The sequence below is a fragment of the Dromiciops gliroides genome, chromosome 4 (genome assembly GCF_019393635.1).
Source record: "Dromiciops gliroides isolate mDroGli1 chromosome 4, mDroGli1.pri, whole genome shotgun sequence".
Lineage (NCBI taxonomy): Eukaryota > Metazoa > Chordata > Mammalia > Microbiotheria > Microbiotheriidae > Dromiciops > Dromiciops gliroides.
Window position 1 is genome coordinate 343,017,808 of NC_057864.1, and position 21,412 is coordinate 343,039,219.

Below are 21,412 nucleotides of genomic sequence, written 5' to 3' on the forward strand. Positions count from 1 at the left end.
TTGCCTGGACTTTGGTTTGCTGTAGGTCCCCTGGGTACCTGCATTGACCTGGGTTAGGCCTATCCTTGCATCTTTGAGGTTCAGAGTGCTAGATCTTCAGGGATTCCTTTGGTGTCTTAGATCGTGTGCTAGACTCAGAACCCAGAGGCCTGGGCTATCCTGATTTGAGATCTTCTTTCTGGGGCTTTCAAGGTCTCCACCCCAGGATTTTCTGACTACCCCCGGGGCTTTCTGACCCTGGAGCTTTCTTAGAGGAATTTTCCACCCCTCTTGCTTCTGGACACAAAATTTTGTTGGCTACATTTTATCCCTGGCCTGTCTCTGGTCACATGAGTAGCCTGTCTACCCAAACTCGTGCTGAAGGACCCCCTTCCCTATGACTATGTGTAATAATGACAATTACAAAATAACACTGACCTATAAAAAAATTAAGGACAATATTTTGCTACTCATAATCTCTAAGCTACATGGAATAAAAACCTTTCCAAATATAGAGACTAGCAAAAGAAATAAAAACTATCCATTATACCCTTCATCACCATCATCATCCTTAACCAACAGAATATAAGCTAACATCCCTACAAGGTCAATGTCATCCTTATCGTCCTGTATGCTATTGCAGTCGACCAAAGATGCTTTCAGTTAATTTATAGAAGGTAAACTTATATCCCAATACTTTTTACTTAGGTACAAAATGCAGTATTTCTCCATACCTGTGCAAGTCTATAGAATATAAAACATAAAAGAATTGTAGAATAGTGACTCATCCCAGGACTATTTCTAGGGGTAAGAGAATAAGCATTTATATAATGCCTACTATGTGCCAAGCACTGTGTGAAATGCTTTACATATATTATTTCATTTGATCTTTACAACAACGTTGGGATGTAGGTGCTATAGTTAGCCCCATTTCACATTTGAAGAAACTAAGGCAGACTGAGGTGAAGTGACTTGCTTGTTAGTTTCTGGGGTAAGATTAGAACTCAAGTATTTCTGACTCTAGGCCCAGGGCTCCATCTATTGGCACCCTCTAGCTGCCTATTTAAACTACACTGAAAAAATATGAGAAGGTGATTATTGTCTGAAGGTTATTGTTGTTTAGTTAGAGGCAGCAAAGTATAAAGAGTTGGCTTCGGAGTCAGGAAGACCTGTGTTCAAGTCCTGCTTTCTGGCACATACTAATTGTGTGAATCTGGGGCAAGTCATGCCCCTGGTAATTCCCTGAAGTGCAGGTAAGGACCTGCATTGGTAGAGAAAGTTCCTTGCCCCCTTCATTGATAAAATCCTAGGTCCACTAAAAAACCCCACAACACTTCTCTCTATTTACATGTATATATTTATATAATAGAACATTTTGAAGGGAAAGCTAGGTGGTACAGTGGATAGAGTGCTAGGTCTGGAGTCAGGAAGACTCATCTTCCTGAATTCAGATATGGCCTCAGACAGTTACTAGTTATGTGAACCTGGACCTGTCACTTAACCCTTTTTGCCTCAGTTTCCTCATAAATAAAATGAGCTGGAGAAGGAGCTACTTTGGGAAGCATATACATGAGTATATGTTCATATGTGAATATGAACACACTAATATATAAATACATATTCACAAATAATATGTTTGAAATGTAACGTATATTTTATTCATCAATAGCAATGTATTGCTGTTCATCTCATTCTCATATTTTTCAATGGAGCTCAGATCGAAATGACCCTTGAACAATTCACTCTTATTCTTTTAACATTTAATGTTTTCTAGACCATGTCATAGGTGAATAAAATAATGCCTTTTGCAACTGAATGAAAATATTGGATTGTTAGCTCATCCTCGGCTGCTAGTTGTTGTCGTTGATGGTGGTGGTGATGGTGGTGGTGAGGATGGTGATATAGGCTTTGATGGATAGAGAGATAAGTTTGAAGCTATTGATATCTGGGTTCAAAACCAATTTTGGACACATAATAACTGTAATCCTGGGAAACTCACTAAACTGCTGAGTTCCCCAGGCAATTTTCTAAGGCTGAGTTCCAGAAAAGATGTTATACTTGCGTTGGTAGAAGGAATTTCCTCACCAGGAAGTTCTCTTTACCAATAAATTCTCAGATCTTGTTCCTATCCCTAAATTATTATTATAATGCATTAGAAGAAGTTAGTGTGGCTGTAAATGAATTTTGAACTTCAAAAATGAAAATTCAATTGCAAAGTCTCAGCACAAAGTTGGTTATGTATGAGGTAGTGTGTGTGTGTGTGTGTGTGTGTGTGTGTGTGTGTGTGTGTGTGTGTGCTCTCAGGCAGAGGAAAGGTAGGGTTTGCAGAGGAGACAGAGGGGAGCTTTGTGTACAGTGAGCAATGAGCAGACCCAGTCTTCTCCCTATCTCTCACTTTCCCTTGGAGGCTGAACTTAGGAACATGCAGGGACTGCTCTCCTTCTCTCTTCTCATCACTTCTTGGGCTTCCCAGGTAAACTCCCACCAGTAGATTTTTCTACCTTGGGTGGGGGTGGAATGGGTGGGGCTAGAAGAGCACTTATTTTTTTTTTTAGGTGAGAAATGAAAAAAAGTGAAGAAAAGGCAAATGGGGTGGCCCAGATCTATGATGATTCCAGAGAATTGCTTGAGGAAATCCTTCATCACAATTAGCAAGCTATTTTCTACACTGAATGAATTCTTGTATTAGTTTAAGTATTGAATGAATCAAAGGTGTTTCAGGGAGGACTCTTGTCGCAATAACTAGTATCTGTCTTTCAAGGTATTTGAACAACCTTTTGATTTTTAATCATTTTGGGGATGAGGGTAAATGGGGTTTGGGGGATTCTCCTTGGTAAATCAGCTCTTTGGAAAGTAGCAGTATTGCCAGGGGCCCACAGTAGAGGTAAACACTGTCTCTTCATTCCTATTCCAGGACAGGGCCCAGCTTTCCACAACCTGGTTACAGAATGTGCTGTAAATGTGTCTTCTGGAAAAAAACAGACTTTTGCAAACAAAAAGTTTCCGTTATGTCTGCTCCTGTTTAGAAGAGGAGTTGAGGGAACAGTTACCTCTTACAGTCCACAGCTGATTTTTTTCTCTCAATATGTATGTTTTTCACTTCTTCTAAAGAGCTAGGACTATTTTTGAAATATTTAAAGCTCTTTCCCCAAAGGAAAAGTTTACTTTCAAAACAAAACTATCTTGTGTGGGCTTGCTATTGAGTCAGTTTAAAAAACAAAACAAAAAACTGGGGTGGGAGTGGTGGAAATAGACCATGCTGAATTATTTATTTATTCTCCCTAGGAATTGATGATACACAGTTGAATCTATTTTAAAAATTCATTCAGCACTTTATAAAACTTGGGAATGTATTCATGGCTTCTTGAGAGTGGGGAATGAAATTGTCAGTGGGGTGGTCTTGTTACAACCTCATTGGTATTTTGTGAAAGCCAGGAGGCCTCTTCATGATGCAGCATATTATGACTGCTAGGACATTTCTTGTTTTTGCTGTTCTGGTTTTGAGGCAAAGGCAATATTATTTTCCCCCTGATTGTATTTTATAGGATCTAAAATGGACTCCAGAAGTAATCTAATCCAGCCATCTTCATTTTACACATGGGGAAACTGAGCCCGAGGGAAGTTAAATGCCCCCCAAATAGAAAGTAGCAGAGCCAAATTAGAATCCAGGTCTTCTGTAGTTTTTTTTTTTGTTTGTTTTGTTTTTTGTTTTTTGTAGAGCAATTAGGGTTAAGTGACTTGCCCAGAGTCACACAGCTAGTAAGTGTGTCAAGTGTCTGAGGCCAGATTTGAACTCAGGTCCTCCTGAATCCAGGGCCGGTGCTTTATCCACTGCGCCACCTAGCTGCCCCCAGGTCTTCTGACTAAAAATCCTGTTTTCTTTCTACTCCAGCATGGTGCACAGTGACTAGAATGGTGCTCTTGGGGTGCTTAATAATTAATTGTTGAGCTGAATTGAATTGGTTCAAGAGTCAAATCTGTAGGGTTGGTAATAGGCAGAGAAGCCTTAATGAGGGGAAGGGGAGGAAAGATAGAGACAGGTTTTATTTATTTGTTCATTCATTCATTCATTCATTCATTCATTCATTCATTTGTTTATTTATTTTGGGGTGGAGGAAGGTTCCATACTTGTAATGTAATCTGTTTAGGAAATTCCCAGTGAAAAAACTCACTCTGTCTATATGGATTGGCAACTGTTTTTCAATCTGTCATCTTAGAGAACTGATTCAGGCACTGAGCGGTCAGGTGACTTGTCCACGTGGCCACTATGTGTCCCAATCAGGGCTTAACCTCATGTCTTCCTGACTATGGGGCTAGCACTCTGTCCACTAAATTACATGGTCTCTAACACATCACTAGATTTTTTTTTTTTTTTGGTGAGGCAATTGGGGTTAAGTGACTTGCCCAGGGTCACACAGCTAGTAAGTGTTAAGTGTCTGAGGCTGGATTTGAACTCAGGTACTCCTGACTCCAGGGCTGGTGCTTTATCCACTGCACCACCTAGCTGCCCTATCACTAGATTTTTTAAAATGATTGCAATTGAGGGTCCAAGAAGCAATAAAATGGAATGACATTTTATCAATCTTGGCTATGGCTATCCAGATGGGAGTAGGAAAAAAAATCCAGGAAAATTTAGGTAAAAGGAGGAACTCAGGCAGGCTATGTTAAATTAGCTACTGTTTCTACAATCTGCAATAATAGCTGTATGGGTAGTGTAGATTAGCCAGAATTGCTAACTATGGGTTCAAGAGTGAGTGGGGGGGGGTGGAATAGCATGATAGATTTAGAATAGGAAAGAACATTATAAGCCACTAAATCTAGTTCCTTCCTTCTAGAGATGAATTGGAGGGTCACTCGGCTTATAGGTTTCTGACGTGAGTAGAACCCAAGTTTTCCTTCAAGTTCAGTATACTACTCACTATATCAAATTGCCTCTAAGTGACAAGGTGAGGAAGTATCATCAAAGACTGATCTTTACCAGTGTGAACCTTTTATATGATTTTTTTTTAACTTTATGGGAGTAAGGAAAGAAACTTTTATTAAGTGCCTATATGCTAAGCACTTTACAAGTATTATCTCATTTGATCCTCACAAGCACCCTGGGAGGTAGGTGTTATTATTCCAGTTTTATAGTTGAGGAAACAGAGGCAAAAAGAACTTTATGTGACTTGCCCAGGGTCACTTAGCTAGAAGTGTCTGAGACCAGATTTGAACTCACTTCTTTAAAGCTACTCCAGTATCTTTTCCAAGAAAACCCTAAGTAGGACCACGAAGAATAAGACACAACTGAAACCACTGAACGACTTTCTGACTCTAGATCCATCCACTGAGCCATTTGGTTGCTGCCTTTTGGTGGGACTCTGTGTTTGTAAATAAAACCAAAACAACTTTTGAAAGATTCATTGTGAGCATTAGACTAAATAAATAAGACTTTTCCAAGCTCATAAACTAGCTTTCCTTGTCAGATCCAGGTGGAAATGTTCTGAAAGTAGCTGGAAATGCAGTTCTGGAAAGAAGCCCAAACCAGAAAAGTAATTCACCTGGTTCTGTTATTTCTTGCTTCTTGAGTTGACTGTTAGCAATATGGCCACTTCCCTGAGCCTCAGTGTCCTCATCTGTAAAATAAGAAAGTTGGACCAGCTAATTTTTTTTTTCTTATTCTACAGTCAAAAGTGATGGTTGGGATTATGGGATAGAACGAGGGCTCTGAGGGGGAGAGTAAAAAGTGAAAACAGAGGATGGTGTAATGGAAAGACCATTGGACAGGAAGACCTGACTTAATTATTGACCTCAGGAATATCACTGGACTTCAGTTTCCTGATCTGGAAAATGAGGAGTTTGGAGTAGATGGTTTCTGAGGTTCCCTACAGGTCTAATCTTCTATGCATCTGAAATATAATTAATTATAGGGGAGTGCTGGAGCCCACCCCTACCAAAGAGCTGATTCTTAAAATTTCAGTATTCTGACTATTTATACCTCAGAAAATAGTAAATACTAATAATTAAGGCTTGAATTGTTGTATTATTGTCTTGGTTTAAAAATGATGGAAGAAATGTTAATAATGCACATTAAACTTAAAAATGTGTTGTGCCTTTTTGGGGGAGTTAAACATTTGTGGTCCACTTGGAGTGAAAAAAATGGAAGCCCACATCATAAACAATCAGAAATTGTTTTCCAGAGTGTTTTTTCTTTTCCTTTTTTTTTTTGGGTGGGACAATGAGGGTTAAGTGACTTGCCCAGGGTCACACAGCTAGTAAGTGTCAAGTGTCTGAGGATAGATTTGAACTCAGGCCCTCCTGCATCCAGGGCCAGTACTTAATCCACTGTACCATCTAGCTGCCCCAAGAATGTTTTTTTTCTTAAGAATCTTTTAAAAAAAGAATTTAGGATACTGATAAATCCATAACCCATCATACATAAAACATCAGGCATGTATGATGCTTTGGGGCTGAGAAGGCTAGACAGATGCAGATATTGCCTTTTTTTTCCTTACCTTTCAGAATTTCAGGGGCAGTTGCAAAAGAGAGCAATTGCTTGTGATCCAACAGGGGCATTTAAGGGCATTGGGAAGAAGTCAGAGCACTGGTGTGTATAGCAATGAATAAAATCATCAATGTATAATTCAGTGTTATGCTGTGTAACACTAGCTTGGAGACCTTGCCTACCACTGGCTCTGAGTACACCGAGAGTTAATAGGACTGAAAAGTCAGCCTTCTCTTCAGTAGTCCAAAAAATACTTTATGGAGGCAATGAGACTTAATCCAGGATTAAAGTATGGGTAGAATTTGGTTTTGATGAGGGTAAGGGAGAGAAGGCATTCCAGGTGAGGGAAGGAAATGCCTAACACTTTAGTGTGATCCTTAATGTCAAACTATCTCTAAGTCCTGTTGCAGGGCTCAAGGCAATGGTCAAGCTCCTGACCGGGAGTCTGAAGCAAAGACAACAGAAGTCGCTGAAGTGCATGAGAGGAAAGAGTTCTGCCACTGGCCATGCCAGTGCCCTCGGCAGAAGCCCAGGTGCTCACCTGGGGTGAGCCTGGTAAAGGATGGCTGTGGGTGCTGTAAAATCTGTGCCAAGCAGCCTGGAGATACCTGCAATGAGGCAGAGGTCTGCGATCCCCACAAGGGCCTTTACTGTGACTACTCTGCAGACAAGCCTAGGTATGAGAGAGGAGTGTGTGCATGTAAGTGACATATTTCCATCTTCTTGGCATCTGGGGCAAAGATGGGGAAGGATTATCCCCTTCTACAATGATGGGATAAAAAGAGAAGAAGACTGCTGTTAGTTTGGGAGATCCTCTCTTGTATTTGGCTGGAAGCCAAGTGGGCTTTTAGTCTCTCCACAGACCAGCTTCATGGGACTACACATTACTGGAAAAGTAGGAAGAGATGCAGGCGTGTTTAGAGACCTTTGAGACTTTTGTTAAATAATCAATGATAAGATTTTCTTAATTGCCTTTAAGGTGTATTACTTAAAAATGGGAAAACCATTTGAAAGTGCTTGGAAGATTTAAAAGCACCGTAGGAATAAATGAATGAATGAAAACACTTTTATTAAGCATTTACTATGTGCCAGGGATGATGTTAAGCTTTTTCCTAATACTTTGTTCAACCTAAATTTAGCCCTTTTGTAATGAAGAAAAGGTTTTTGATCTGGAACTGTGATTTCATGAATCCGGAAACTCTTGGCATGTACTCTTCTTCTACTAATGTGGATCAGTTAGTAGATCTATATAACATATAACATATAACTATATGACATAGTTTTAGAAAAGGTCTGGGGTCCTGAGACTTTTCCAGCCCATGTAGATACTATATGTCAGAAGCGGCACTTGAACTCATGCCTAACTGACTCTAAAACCCACCTCTTATTCACTCTGACTAATTGCTTCTCTTTTATAATTTAATCCATGTAAAACCATAGAGAGGCAATATGATATAGTGGGTGTCAGGAAGACCTGGGTTCAAATTTTGACTTTGACACATATTGTATAATGATAGGCAAGTGATGTAACCTTCCAGTGCTCCAGGAGAGCATAATACAGAGATTATATATATGATTATTATTATCATTATTATTACAGAGAGAGATATAATAATATAGGAGAGCAAAATACAGAGAGTTGTCCATCTAAATTAATGGAGAGAGTTTCTATACTGGGAATTCCTATAATGATTAAATCATAGTTCTGGGTCAAGAAAATTATGAGGAAATATAGTAAAATCAAATCATACATACACAGCAAAGTTTTACAAAATGCTTTCAACAAGCATTTATCAAGCACCTACTATGTGCCTGGCATTAGGTGGTACAAGTATAATTATTACTCTTAATAGATAAGCAAACTGAGGAGCTTGTTTATGATCACTGTTAGTAAATGTCTGAAGTGAGATCCAAAGGCAGATCTCCTGATTCTGAAGCCAGTGCTCTATTCACTTACCATTTTGTATAAAGTGGAAGGAGCACTAAACCTGGAATGGAGACATCTGGATATTTTAATGAACTTGAGCCTCAGTTTTTTCCTCTATAAGATGGGGACAACATTTGAACTACCTAACTCAAATGATTGCTGTGAGGAAAGTGTTTTGTATACCCTCAAAGCATGATATAAGATATAAGTTGTTGTTGTTGTTATTCAAAACATTGCTTTTGTTCTTTGGCCTGGGCGTTCAGGTTTTCACGTGAACTAAATTAGTTAATTATATGTTACACTTGCTATGTGTGCCAGTTGTGTGTGACAAAGCTTGGAGCAGCTACTAGTACTAAGGTGCTATATCTGTGTAATCCAGCAGATGGCCCCTGAAGCTTGAGCTACACCAGCTCACTACACTGATACACTACAATGATATATATCCAGATGCACTCCCAGTCTTACCTAGAGCTCAGGATTTGAATTAAAATCTAGGAATATAAAAGTTTCATCAAAATCATAACTTATCAATTCTCCATTCCCTCATAGGTTCACTGCTCTTGCTTTCCTTTTTTAGAATAGCCCCAGAGAACTAACTTGCCTGGAATTTAGACCAAATAGAATTTCCTAAATGGGAATGGAAAGTAAAAGGGTCCAAAGTGGCTTGAGTGAGCTAGAGTCTATCTCAATAGCCAGTTCCCCACCTTCTCTTCTATATTATGCCCTGTTTTCCCTAATGGAGACAGAAGCTCCCAAAAGCCATTTTGTAAATGAACGCTTATTAACTATTCACTGGCTTCCACTACTCACTGCAACCATTAGCTTCTATTCATGGTTTGGCCCTTGCAGAAGCTATAACAGAACTTTGACCATCTTTAGGCAAATCAGGTGGTTGGCTGGCCTAATGACATTCTAAAGTTCCTGCCTATCACAGCCTCCTCCAAGTCTTTTCCTCTTTGAAGCATATACATATCTTTTGTGTGTGGCAATGGGGGTTAAGTGACTTGCCCAAGGTCACACAGCTAGTAAGTGTCAAGTGTTTGAGGCCGGATTTGAACTCAGGTCCTCCTGAATCCAGGGCCGGTGCTTTATCCACTGTGCCACCTAGCTGCCCCAATAGTATTTTTTCCAGTACATGTAAAGATAGTTTTCAACATTCGTTTTTAATAAGATTTTGAGTTCCAAAATTTTCTCCCTCAGTCCCATCCTCCTTCTCCAAGACAACAAGCAATCTGATATCAGTTATACATGTGCAAGTATGTTAAACATATTTCCACATTAGTCATATTGTGAAAGAAGAAATATAACAGAAGGGAAAAACCACAAAAAACAAAAAATAGTGAAAATAGTATGCTTTGATCTGCATTCAGACCCCCATAGTTCTTTCTCTGGATATGAATACCATTTTCCATTATGAGTCTGTTGGAATTGTCTTGGATCATTGTATTGCTGAGAAGAACTAAGTCAATCATAATTGATCATCACACAATATATTACTGTGTATAATGTCCTGATTCTGCTCACTTCACTCAACATCAATTTATGTAAGTCTTTCCAGGGTTTTCTGAAATCCACCTGGAGAGCTTACTTCTGAATAAAGTGTAAATGTAATCTAATTTAGTTGAATTCCAGCCCTAAAACATTAGGCTCTTGCTTTTGAATTTGAGTGATCTGGGTGGAGATGGATGACTTTGTTCATATAGCTAGAGGCAGCTAAATTTCATGATCAAGCCAAATTCTCGGCAGGAGGAGCTGAAGACTTTTAGCCCAACTCTTCATCTACCCCTTAATTGATTATTCAACAATCAGGGTTGATCTCCAGCTGTGAGGAGGGGGCACCCACTTTTCCAAAGTTATTTAAGCATTCAGTGATCTCCATGGTTCATCTTTTGTTACACAGAGAGAGAGAGAGAGCGCACTGACCATCAATTTATTGATTATTTCTAGCCTAATTAATAAACTGATTATTTTTTTTATTTTTATTTTTGGTGAGGCAATTGGGGTTAAGTGACTTTCCTAGGATCACACAGCTAATTTGATTATTAATTACACTTAACCCCAATTGCCTCACCAAAAAAAAAAAAAACAACAACAAAAAGAAAAACAAAAAAAAGAAAAAATACTATTTACTAAAAGAAAAAAAAAGGTAAGCTCTTCTAGTTGGGTGGGGTCCCACCCAAGATTGAGGACAATGTTCTTGGAGGATTAGGCCAATCTCAACGTCAGCCCTGTCCTTCAGAAATTGTTCCTAAATGAGGAAATAGAAGGGACTTGATTATTAATAGAAAAATAACTTATCTCAATATATAATTTAAAAAAATCTCTAATTTACTTTTTGTATATTTAGATATTATTGTGTAAGAGGGTTCACAATGTAGAATACATAGTAGAGACTTTTATACCAGAAAAGATATAGATATATCCTTTCCTGTTTTTTAATGGAGGCATAAAATATACAGCTCATTGCTTCTTTGGTAATTTGGCTGTTTTCCACTTTCAGATCTTGTAGCTGTAGGATGTGAACTCAACAGGGTGCATTATCACAATGGCCAAGTTTTTCAACCTAATCCCCTATACAAATGCCTATGTGTTAGTGGTGCCATTGGGTGCACACCCTTATTCATACCAAAGCAAGTAGACAGTCAATGCTCTGGCTCCAAAGGTGGGAAAAAGTCTGACCAATCTTATTGTAGCTTGAGACTGCTACAACAACAGATATCAGCAAGCTACCAGTCAATGCCAGGTGAGTACAACTAGAGCTATGGCAAATTCCTTTTAAGCTCAATTGACTGAGACAAAAATTAATGTTTGCTACCATTTTTCTTACTATTTACCACCCTGGTTTTGCTTTATATAGCCTGGTACCTTGTATATAGCAGGTGCCCAATAAATATTTACTGATTTGATTGAATTTAATTTTGTTGTTGAAGGTGTGTGGCCAGAGATCTGAGGGTTTACCTTTTATTTCTGTTTAATCTGGGCCCTTGATCACAGGTCAACCCAAGTGGGCTGAAAGGGACCATGAGATCCCACCTTGTCTAGTCCTTTGTCTTTAGACAGGTAAACGTATGAATCACCTGCAAAGGGTATTTTATGATTTTCTTTGATAAAGCATTCTAGCCTTTAAAATAACACTCTGAATCAGGAAGGTTCTTTTGATGTTTCATCTCCCACTTCCTTCTTTCCTCTTATCTTGTCTTTGAATAAAAGAATGCTTGTCATCCATGCATCTTATGGGAATTTTTTTTCCAAGATTAACCTGCATTGATATGTTATAGTCAATTATTACTATGTCTTGATGACAAATATCTAAAGATATATTTTCTATGTGAAATCAAAAGAAACTGAGATGTATTGTAATTGAATTAAAGATAGACCTGGATTTAGAAGTACTGTTTTATTCTGTTTTATCTGAACTTGTAAATCCATATATGTGGACATATATGCATATATATGTCCACATATATATGCCTATATAAGTGTATGCATATTTGCAAATGTAGATGTACGTATGTGTTTAATTTTTGGAGGACAAGTCTCCCTATCTCACCTACGCTAGAAGAATAGTGGCTTCTCATGGGCCTGATCCCACTACTTACTGACATATATCATATATCATAGTATATATTAAGTAGATGGTAAGTAGGTATTTAAGTGAAATGCTTTGAGACTATGATACTGTCACAAAGAGGAGCAGTTGAAGCAACTGGGGCTATTTTGCCCAGAGAACTCACAAGGTGGCCATTAATAGATGTTTACAAGTGTTTGAAAGGCTGTCCTGTGGAGGAGCCTCTCAAAGCTCAATGTAAAAAAAATACCCTCAAGGCTTATGATACCATAGTCCTTAGGATGAGAGTTATTAGACTCATTCGATTTGGGCAGAACTAGGGACTGGGTGGTAGTTGGAAAGAAGCAAATTTATAATTATGTCAAGAAAGATTTCCTAATAATTAAAGGCATTCAAAAGCATAATGATCTGCCTCAGAAGGTGGGGGATTCCTCCTCCTTGGAAGTTTTCAAGCAAACAATGGATGATCACTTGCTAGATAGAGCATCATTATAGTAGGGATTCTTTTCATAGATGGGTTGGATCAGAAAGGTTGCTGAGGTCCCATCTAATCCTCAAACTCAAAAGTTTCAGAACTGGGATTCAAATCCAGGTTCTCTGGTTGGCTGGCTGGACTTTATGTTACAAAGGGAGTTTAATCAAGCTCTCTGGGTCCTTCTGATTTGATTAACTGAGTTACTTTATTTATAAGCCTTGACAGATTTCAACCCTTCTTTACATATATAGACAGAAGCACAAAGACACACAGTCTTCTCTCACATTAATGTTATTTAGTTATATAGTTGGGCAGCTAGGTGGTACAGTGGATAGAGCACCAGGCCTGGAGTCAGGAAGACTTATCTTCCTGAGTTCAAATCTGGCCTCAGACATTTACTAGCTGTGTGACCCTGTTTGCCTCAGTTTCCTCATCTGTAAAATTAGCTGGAGAAGGAAATGGCAAATCACTCCAGTATCTTTGCCAAGAAAACCCCAAATGGGATCACGAAGTTGGATGAAAAACGACTGAACAACATTTATATACTTAATTCCAGATGGCTTATGTTTAGAATCTAGCTTCTGCTTGGTCAGCATGAAATTATGCAATGACATAATGCTCTCTGCCTTTTTCAGTGCTTACAAGTGCTAAGCTTTTATTATTTTTTAACTGCTTTTTCAAATTTCTTGCTTTTTAAAAACGTATCCTTTGTTAATCAGATTTCTAAATGACATCTCCTGGCTTAATTTTAAGTGATGAGATGCACTGGATTTGCAACAACTTACCTTCCCTTTATTTATTGCAGATGTGTGCCAGGCTTTTAATCTACTTCCTGCATTGAGGTCTTTAAACTGCTGTCTACCTTCCAGGTACCCATATTTCTGCACCCTATCCATCATCTATATACTTATTTCAGATGTTACTGTTGTAAAATCCATAGATATGTTTTTTTTAGTTCAAGATAGTATATAATTCAAAGCAGCTAATGTTTCTCAGCTGACTAAAAGTAAAATTCATTTTTTTCTTTCAAATTGACATTTTTTTCATGTCATGTCCAGAATTTTTCCTAGAACAGTTAAATGCTGGTTTTAAAATATTAATATTTTCCTATTTTTTTTAAGGAATAAAAGGAAAATTGATTAAATAAATGCTTTGGAGTAAGACTACCATCATGAAACTTGTCCAAAATTAATGAGCTTGATTCTGTGACATGCATGAGTCAGTTTGGACTGACATAGCAAGTCCCCACTGGCTTTACTTGGGGATGGAAGAGTTATGTTATCTCCTGCTCCCCACTCAAAACAAAACTAAGGCATATCAAACCAGAAGCAGCCAGTGGAAGTTACAATAGATCTGCACAGTTGTAATGGGAGAATTTGACTGAACTGGAGGTCCAGGATTTGGGCCTATATATCAAGGCTTTTTCAGCATCAGAGCTGGCTTAAGTCAGTTTAAAAAGCAGAAGTCATTTCCCCCCCATATTATTGAAATACCTTCTAACAAATTCAAACAACAAGGCAGAAATTAGGGAGAAATACTGTGCTTCAAGATTAGTTGTCTTGTCCCACAATGTACTCTCATGGATCATGAAATTTCCTATTAAGCTTACATCATTCTGATTAACATCTTGCTTCCCCATATCCCACTAACATCTATTTTAATGTTTGTTCTGTTAGAGATCAACACAGGAAAGATGCAAGAATTGTGGTTTTATGTGTGAGAGAAATAACCTATAAATCAGAATATGGCCAGGTTCAATAGTTGGAAGATAGTCTACATAGAATAAAGCACAAATTAGAAAAAAAAAGCTGCAAATTTACTTCAAAGGTTTTTTTTTTTTAAAGATCAAGATAACATTTTTATTCATAAAATAAATTGGTTTGTTGAAATTTATCTGAAAATTTGGGGAGTGGGATAAAGGCTTGCAGAGCTACTTTTCTAAAAATTAAGCCACTTATGGGAGTTTATTTGGGTAAATCAATGATTAAGATAGAACTGGAAATTAATTGTGGGAAGTGTTTTTTTCCTCCTTTCTATTATAGTTTATAAGAATCTCCCGCTTTTCTGGAAGAGGAAATGCCTTGTGCAGGCCACAACATGGACACCTTGTTCTAGAACATGTGGGCTGGGAATATCCAATAGGGTTACCAATGAAAATAGTCACTGTGAAATGAGGAAAGAGAAAAGATTGTGTTACATTCAGCCTTGTGACAGTAACATATTAAAGGCTGTGAAGGTAAGATTTGACTTGAAGAGAAGCACATTTTTGTGGTCCTGGTGACAACTGACTATAGGTGGTTACACTCTGAGCTGGAAGGGACCTTAGAGATCACTTTTCCAAATCACTTTTCCAACTGTTTCATTTTACACATAAGGAAACTGAGACCTGGAGAAGTGATGCAATTTGCCCAAGATCACAAAGATATTTTACAGCAGATCTGGGATTTGAACTCAAAGCTCTTCCATCTGTTTTCTAATTAACCCCCTCCCCTGCCAAGTAGTTAAATAAAAACCTTTTTTCTTTCCCCCCTCAATTTAAAAAGTTTCATTTTCTGTGCCTTTCTAAAAAGTATTTGTTTTCCTTATTCTTTATTATCTCTCTCTTCTTTCTATTCTATACTTTTTATTCTTTAATTCAAGTCTCTTATATTTATTCTTTTAATTTCTGTATTCCTTATGGAATTAAAGCTTCTAAGGTACCTATTTTGAGTTCCCTCTTCTAAAGAGCGTCTATGTTATTGCTTTGTAAATTTTGTTCCCTGGCTGGCCTTTTTTTTTCTGGTGCTAGTAAGTATAGAGAGGTATTGCAGTATAGTAGGAATTTTCCCGTGTCCCTGATGGTGCAGTTCATTACTACTCTTTGCTCTTCCCATTATAATTTTTTTTTTCTCCATCTGCAATGAAATCTGAGTCCATGCTCTTTTACTCTTCTGGGTCCTGTTTTTCCCTCAGGAACTCTGGATTCCCCTTTTCCTGAGGTACATTGAATGGTCTCTCTAAGCACCAAATCCATGAAGATCATTTCCATAGTAAGGCTCTTCAACTCCATTTTGAGACTCTCTTCCTCCATGGAAAAGTTCTTCAGTGGGACCCTGTCTCATTATTAAAATAACATTTTTCCATTTCTTCCCATTTTAAATGCCTTTGTGATAGGAATTATATTAAGTACTTTACAAATGACATCTCATTTGATTCTCATAAGAACCCTGTGGGATGGTTATCATTATTCTCATTTTACAGTTGAGGAAACTGAGGCAGGTGAGTAAAACAACTTGCCCAGAACCACAGCTATTTAAGACTCTAAAGTGAATCTGAAGTCAGATCTTCCCGATTCTAGGCCCAGCACTCTATCCACTGTGCCACCTATCTTTCAGGCTTTCCCTCTGCCTTCTCAGCCTTTCTCCTGTAGGTCCTCTGCTTCCTGAGCCTCTACTTTCCCTTCAGAGTTAACTTGATCAGAGCACCTCACATATATTCCCCTCTATCTCCTTCTCTCTCTTATTTTATGTGCTGTCCCATTATGTAGTTTAGACTCAGGAAAAAAGAAACAAAAGACATCGATTTGCCTGTAGGCAATGTAGTTAGGTTTTAGTTCTGTTCCTCCACCATAGCTTGTGTTTGATTTCTGACTTCACCCATGTCTTCTTGTGTGCTTTTAGAAAGAAATCTTTTAATAGGTGCTATTTTGTTGTTAAACCTCTTGAGACTTCCTCTTTCTAGTTTTTATCTTTCCTCCCACACCCCAACTGGGTAATTTTGTTATCTGTGTCTTCCTTGGTTGCTGTAATTGTTTACAAAGCAAATAATTTGCTATGGTCTGGTTTTCTTTGTAGGACTATTTAAAATATATCTTTTAAAAATTGAACATTCATCTTTTTTCATTAGGCTCAGCTGCTGGGTATGTCCCTTCTTGGAGGATAGGGAGTGGCAAATAGAGCTCCTTTGCTCTTTGGAAGATTATTCCATTTCCTCCTTCAGCTTCTACTGGGGGCAGAATAGCCTTGTGTTATTCGAATTTTCTTTTACATTTGAATGTCTTTATTCTCGTCATTTATATGTCATCATTGGAATTATGAAATTTAACCATCACCTGTCTGGGAGTTGTTGGAAGCATGGATTTCCCCCCTGCCCCCACTCCCAGAGGTTGTCTGTGAATTCTTTTGATTAGTATTTTATTTTCTGTTTTCAAATCCTGGGCAGTTTTCTTGTATTATTTCTTGCATTATGGTGTTCTGGTTTCTTAACTCGTATTCTTCTGGAAGATTTATAATGCTTAAGTTGTCTCTATGAATTAAGTCTTGGAGATCAATGTTTTGCTTGTAGAGATCAGTTTTTCTTTTAACATTTTTTTTTTTTTGGCCTCTTCTGATTTTTTGGTGAGGTTTGCCCGTGAATTCAAGTTTTTCTATTGAGCCAATTATTTCTGCTGTGCAGGCCACAAATTCTGCTTTCACAATTCTTTCTCTCTTAAGTGTTTTCAGGAATATCCTGCTTGTGGTTCCATGCTCTCTTTTTTGTTTGTTTGTTTGTTTGTTTTTTTGGTTTGGTTTGTTTTTAGTGAGGCAATTGGGGTTAAGTGACTTGCCCAAGGTCACACAGCTAGTGTTAAGTGTCTGAGGCTGGATTTGAACTCAGGTACTCCTGACTCCAGGGCCAGTGCTCTATCCACTGCGCCACCTAGCTGCCCCCGGTTCCATGCTCTCTTGAAAATTCAGTCTATCTTTTGCCTTATTAGGTATTGATTCATTTTTGTCTTGTATTCATTTATGGATGTCTGGGCTAATTTAGATGGTCTGGATCCCATTTTCCATTGGTAGTTTATCTGCTTGTGCTCAAGATCTTTAATGCATTTTCTTCCTGTCGGGATCTGAGATTATGATTCCCTGCCCACACCCCACTTCTATTACCCTATTGCTTACTTTCTGACTCCTTCCCCTTTAATGGTAAATTTCCCTGGAGACCTATCTTTAAAGCTTTCTCAGCCTCCTTCTACACTGGCAATTCATATTTTACTGGCCTCATACTCTGCCTCCAGTTCTGAGGGAATAAAAGTGGGCACAATGGATGCCAATCTTCTTTTCTTCAGGACTAGTGGATCCGCATACATGCTATCCTGCCCCAGTTTTCTTTAGTTCTGTGGCTGAGCACTGTAGCAACATAGAACTGCTGTACTACAGACCCAGCCAGAGCAAACTTCTATCTTTGGTTTTCCATGGTGGGGCAAAATGGAGGTCTAAGTCCATGGGTCACCTGGTATAGCCTTGCCAGAGCATACTGACTGATGGAGTACTGAGTGAGCCTATAACAAATTAGCCTTATTCTGCACGTTAGATTATTACCTTAAGGTTCTTGATAAAGCCAAGATTTACCTTCTCTTTGTCTTATTTTGGAGAGGTTTGAAAGGTAATGAGAATCAGAGTAATAACTAGTCCTTTATCCTGTTGGCCACATGACCTGGAAGTCATCCTTTTTAACCTCTCTGTAGACTTCCTTACTCTCCTTGCTCCCATAATTTCTCTTCCATTGGTTTCTATGATACTAGTTTCTCTCTGTTCTTTCTCATCTTATCTCACCATCTTTGTCTGGATCATTATATAGTTTCTTTCTTAACGTGGCTCTCTTTTCCAGTGATCTGTCTTTGGTTATATCCTCTTCTTTTTCTACATTCTCTTCAATGATGATCTCATTTGCTCCCTAGTTGGGAGACCATGGGGCTCAAGTGTCATTTCTAAATGTTTAACAAATGTGTGTGCACACATGCACATATTTCCTAATCTTGTCAATGTGGGAGCATCTGTTCCACATTACCAACTACTGGGAGCAACATTGCCATCTCAAATTCAACATGTCCAAAACAGAATTTATTACCTTCCCCACAACTCCCATCCCTTGCTTTTCTATTTTTGTTGAGATCATCACCAATTTATCAACCGAAGAAGATTCATTTGAGTTATCCTTCACTTACCCTCCTCACCACCATATCTAATCAATTGCAAATTCTTGTGGATTTGACCTTCACATCTCTTGCATCCATCTCTTTTACTCTACTAGAAAAACCACTACCCTAGTCTGGGAATTCACCACCTTACCTGGACCTCTGTATAAACTGAATTGGATTCCATGTTTCAGTCTCTCCTCTCTCCAATCCTTTCTTCACAGTTAATGAAATCTTCCTAAAGCAACCTCCCCAGTTAAGAACATTTTCAGTGGTCTATAGGATAAAATAGAAGCCCCTTAGCCCGGTATTTAAAACTGCACAATCTTATTTCAATCTACCTTTTGGGGTTCATTTCATACTTTTCCCCCCACTTCTACATGTTCTTATGTTCATGGACCCTGAATCCAATATTCCATTTCCCTTCCTGTTCTTGTCTCCTTACAAGCTTCAGTTTAGGCATCACATGAAGGTGTGCTGATCCCTCCCCCACCCTCATTTTTAATGCTCTCTCTTCAAATTACCTTGTATGCAGATTAACAGGGTGCATCCTTCCAATAGAATATAAGCTTTTTAAAGGTAGGAGCCATTTTGGGGGGGGCGGGGCAATGGGGGTTAAGTGACTTCCCCAGGGTCACACAGCTAGTAAGTGTCAAGTGTCTGAGGCCAGATTTGAACTCAGGTATTCCTGAATCCAGGGCCAATGCTTTATCCACTGTGCCACCTAGCTGCCCCCAGGAGCCATTTTTAATTTTGTTTTTATCCTTAGCTCCTAGCATAATGCCTTGAAAATTAAAAAAATGATTTTAATTACACAAATTGGGGTAAAACTGCTTTCAAGAGAAGGAATTAAGCCAGACCCCCATCCCCCAGGTGATAGGACATTGTAGGAAGATGAAAGAGAAAAAAAGGAACCATTATATTGTTTATGAGGCTAGTACAAGCATTATTGGACAAGGGATGTTAGCACTCAAAAGAAAACTCAGTCAAATCCTTCCTCATCTTTAAGAGAAACTAATGACTTATTCAAGCTGTTATTTGGTGACAAGGCCAGCCAGATCTAGAATAAGGATCAAATGACTCAGTCCAGTTCTATTTCCACACCACCACACTGCTCCTCTTAACATTCATTCATTCCTTTATTCAACAAACATTAAGCACCTACCATGTGCAGTGTATAAGCTTTTTGTTAGCAGTAACTGTAAACTGCAGTTAGGTGGCACAGTGGATAAAAGTGCTGGGTGTGAAGTCAGGGAGACTAGCTATGTGATACTAAGCAAGTCACTTAACCCTATTTGCCTGAATTTCTTATTTGTAAAATGAGCTGGAAAAGGAAATAGCAAATCACTCCAGTATCTTTGCCAAGAAAACCCCAAATGGGGTCATGTAGAGTCAGACATGACTGAAACAATTAAACAACAAAAACTGTACACTACTATATGTCTATATAGCAATGTTTTTCTAAATTTGCATTCTTCCTTACATCCAAATTTTTAAAATTTCTTTTTATTTGCAATTTTTTTAGATACCCAAAGGCAAAACATGCCAGCCTACTTTTCAGCTTTCTAAAAGAGAGAAACTTTCCTTTTCTGGATGCTCAAGTACTCAGAGCTACAAACCAACTTTCTGTGGAAAATGCTTGGATAAGAGATGCTGCATTCCTAACAAGTCTAAGATGATTACCATACAATTTGATTGCCCAAATGAAGGGTCATTTAAGTGGAAGATGATGTGGATCACCTCTTGTGTATGTCAGAAGACTTGCAGAGATCCAGGGGATATCTTTTCTGAGCTAAAGATTCTATAAAGAGCCTTAATAAAAATGATAGTAAATATTAAACATCGGTATGAGTCTAAGCATAATTTGTACTACACCAGATAATTCTTCCAGTAATCTGCGTGACAGAAAAAGTGCATTAATGATGAAAAGAGTAAGGATAGATATGTCATCATATTTAATTGTGTATGTTTTGAAATTTGAAGTTCTTTTAAACAATAAGGAACTGACTCTGGAAAGCAAGAAATTTAAGTCTTAAGTACTAAAATCTGTATCATAATTAAATATCAGAGCAAGTTTGATCCTATATTTGATAATTCTATAGAAGCAAAGTGCAGCACATTATTTATATTGTATTGGAACATTTGATGCTTTCTACTAAAGCAAGTGAAACATACTATTATTTTAAAAAATGCATGTTAGTTAAAAAAGCCTAAGAATGACTAGTTCTGTGTCTTGATCCCTTAACTGAGGGGTTATACTACTATATACTACCTTTTGCAACTATATTTGTAGCCTTTTAACTCTTGTGGAGAAATAAGGCTAAAGAATTTAAAAAATAAATTTCTTCATACTTCCATTGTAACATTCTTAATCCACAAAACTTTCCTTTTCCATATCTCATTAAAGGCTATACCTGGCTAGAAAAAGTTTTAACATTAAATGAGGTAGGAAAAGTCTAAAGATTTTCTTTTTTTTTTTTTTAGTGAGGCAATTGGGGTTAAGTGACTTGCCTAGGGTCACACAGCTAGTAAGTGTTAAGTGTCTGAGGCTGGATTTGAATTCAGGTACTCCTGACTCCAGGGCCGGTGCTCTATCCACTGCGCCATCTAGCTGCCCCTAAAGATTTATTTCAACTGATTTGCTAGCAAAAGAATAAGAGAAAACATTGAAGCAGTTTCTATCAAAAGATGAGTTTTTCTTCCAAAAGTTTGGATCTTTGGGTTTATCATATACTAGATTACTGTAGTCATTTACTATAGTGTAATTCATACCTATTCTATTCCACCAATGATACTTATTCTGATCCACCAGTGTATTTCTTAACCAGTATCAGATTGTTTTGGTAATTACTACTTTATAATACAGTTTGAGATCTGACACTGCTAGACCACCTTTTGCACTTTTTCACTGATTCCCTTGATATCCTTGAGCTTCTGTTCTTTCAGATGAATCTTATTATTTTTTCTAAATCTGTAAAAAAAATTTTTGATACTTTGGTGTGGCACTAAATAAATAGATTAATTTAGGTAGGACTGCCATTTTT

The 21,412-nt window shown here is 38.0% G+C and overlaps 1 protein-coding gene across 1 annotated transcript; it reads left to right on the plus strand.

Annotated features, from left to right (window-relative positions):
* The first annotated feature begins 2,341 nt into the window (after positions 1-2,341).
* Positions 2,342-20,175, plus strand: CCN6 (cellular communication network factor 6). Its single transcript, XM_043964664.1, has 5 exons — positions 2,342-2,452; positions 6,863-7,163; positions 10,891-11,133; positions 14,476-14,669; positions 19,894-20,175. The coding sequence occupies exons 1-5, from the start codon at positions 2,342-2,344 to the stop codon at positions 20,173-20,175; spliced, it is 1,131 nt and encodes a 376-aa protein (XP_043820599.1).
* Positions 20,176-21,412: the final 1,237 nt, after the last annotated feature.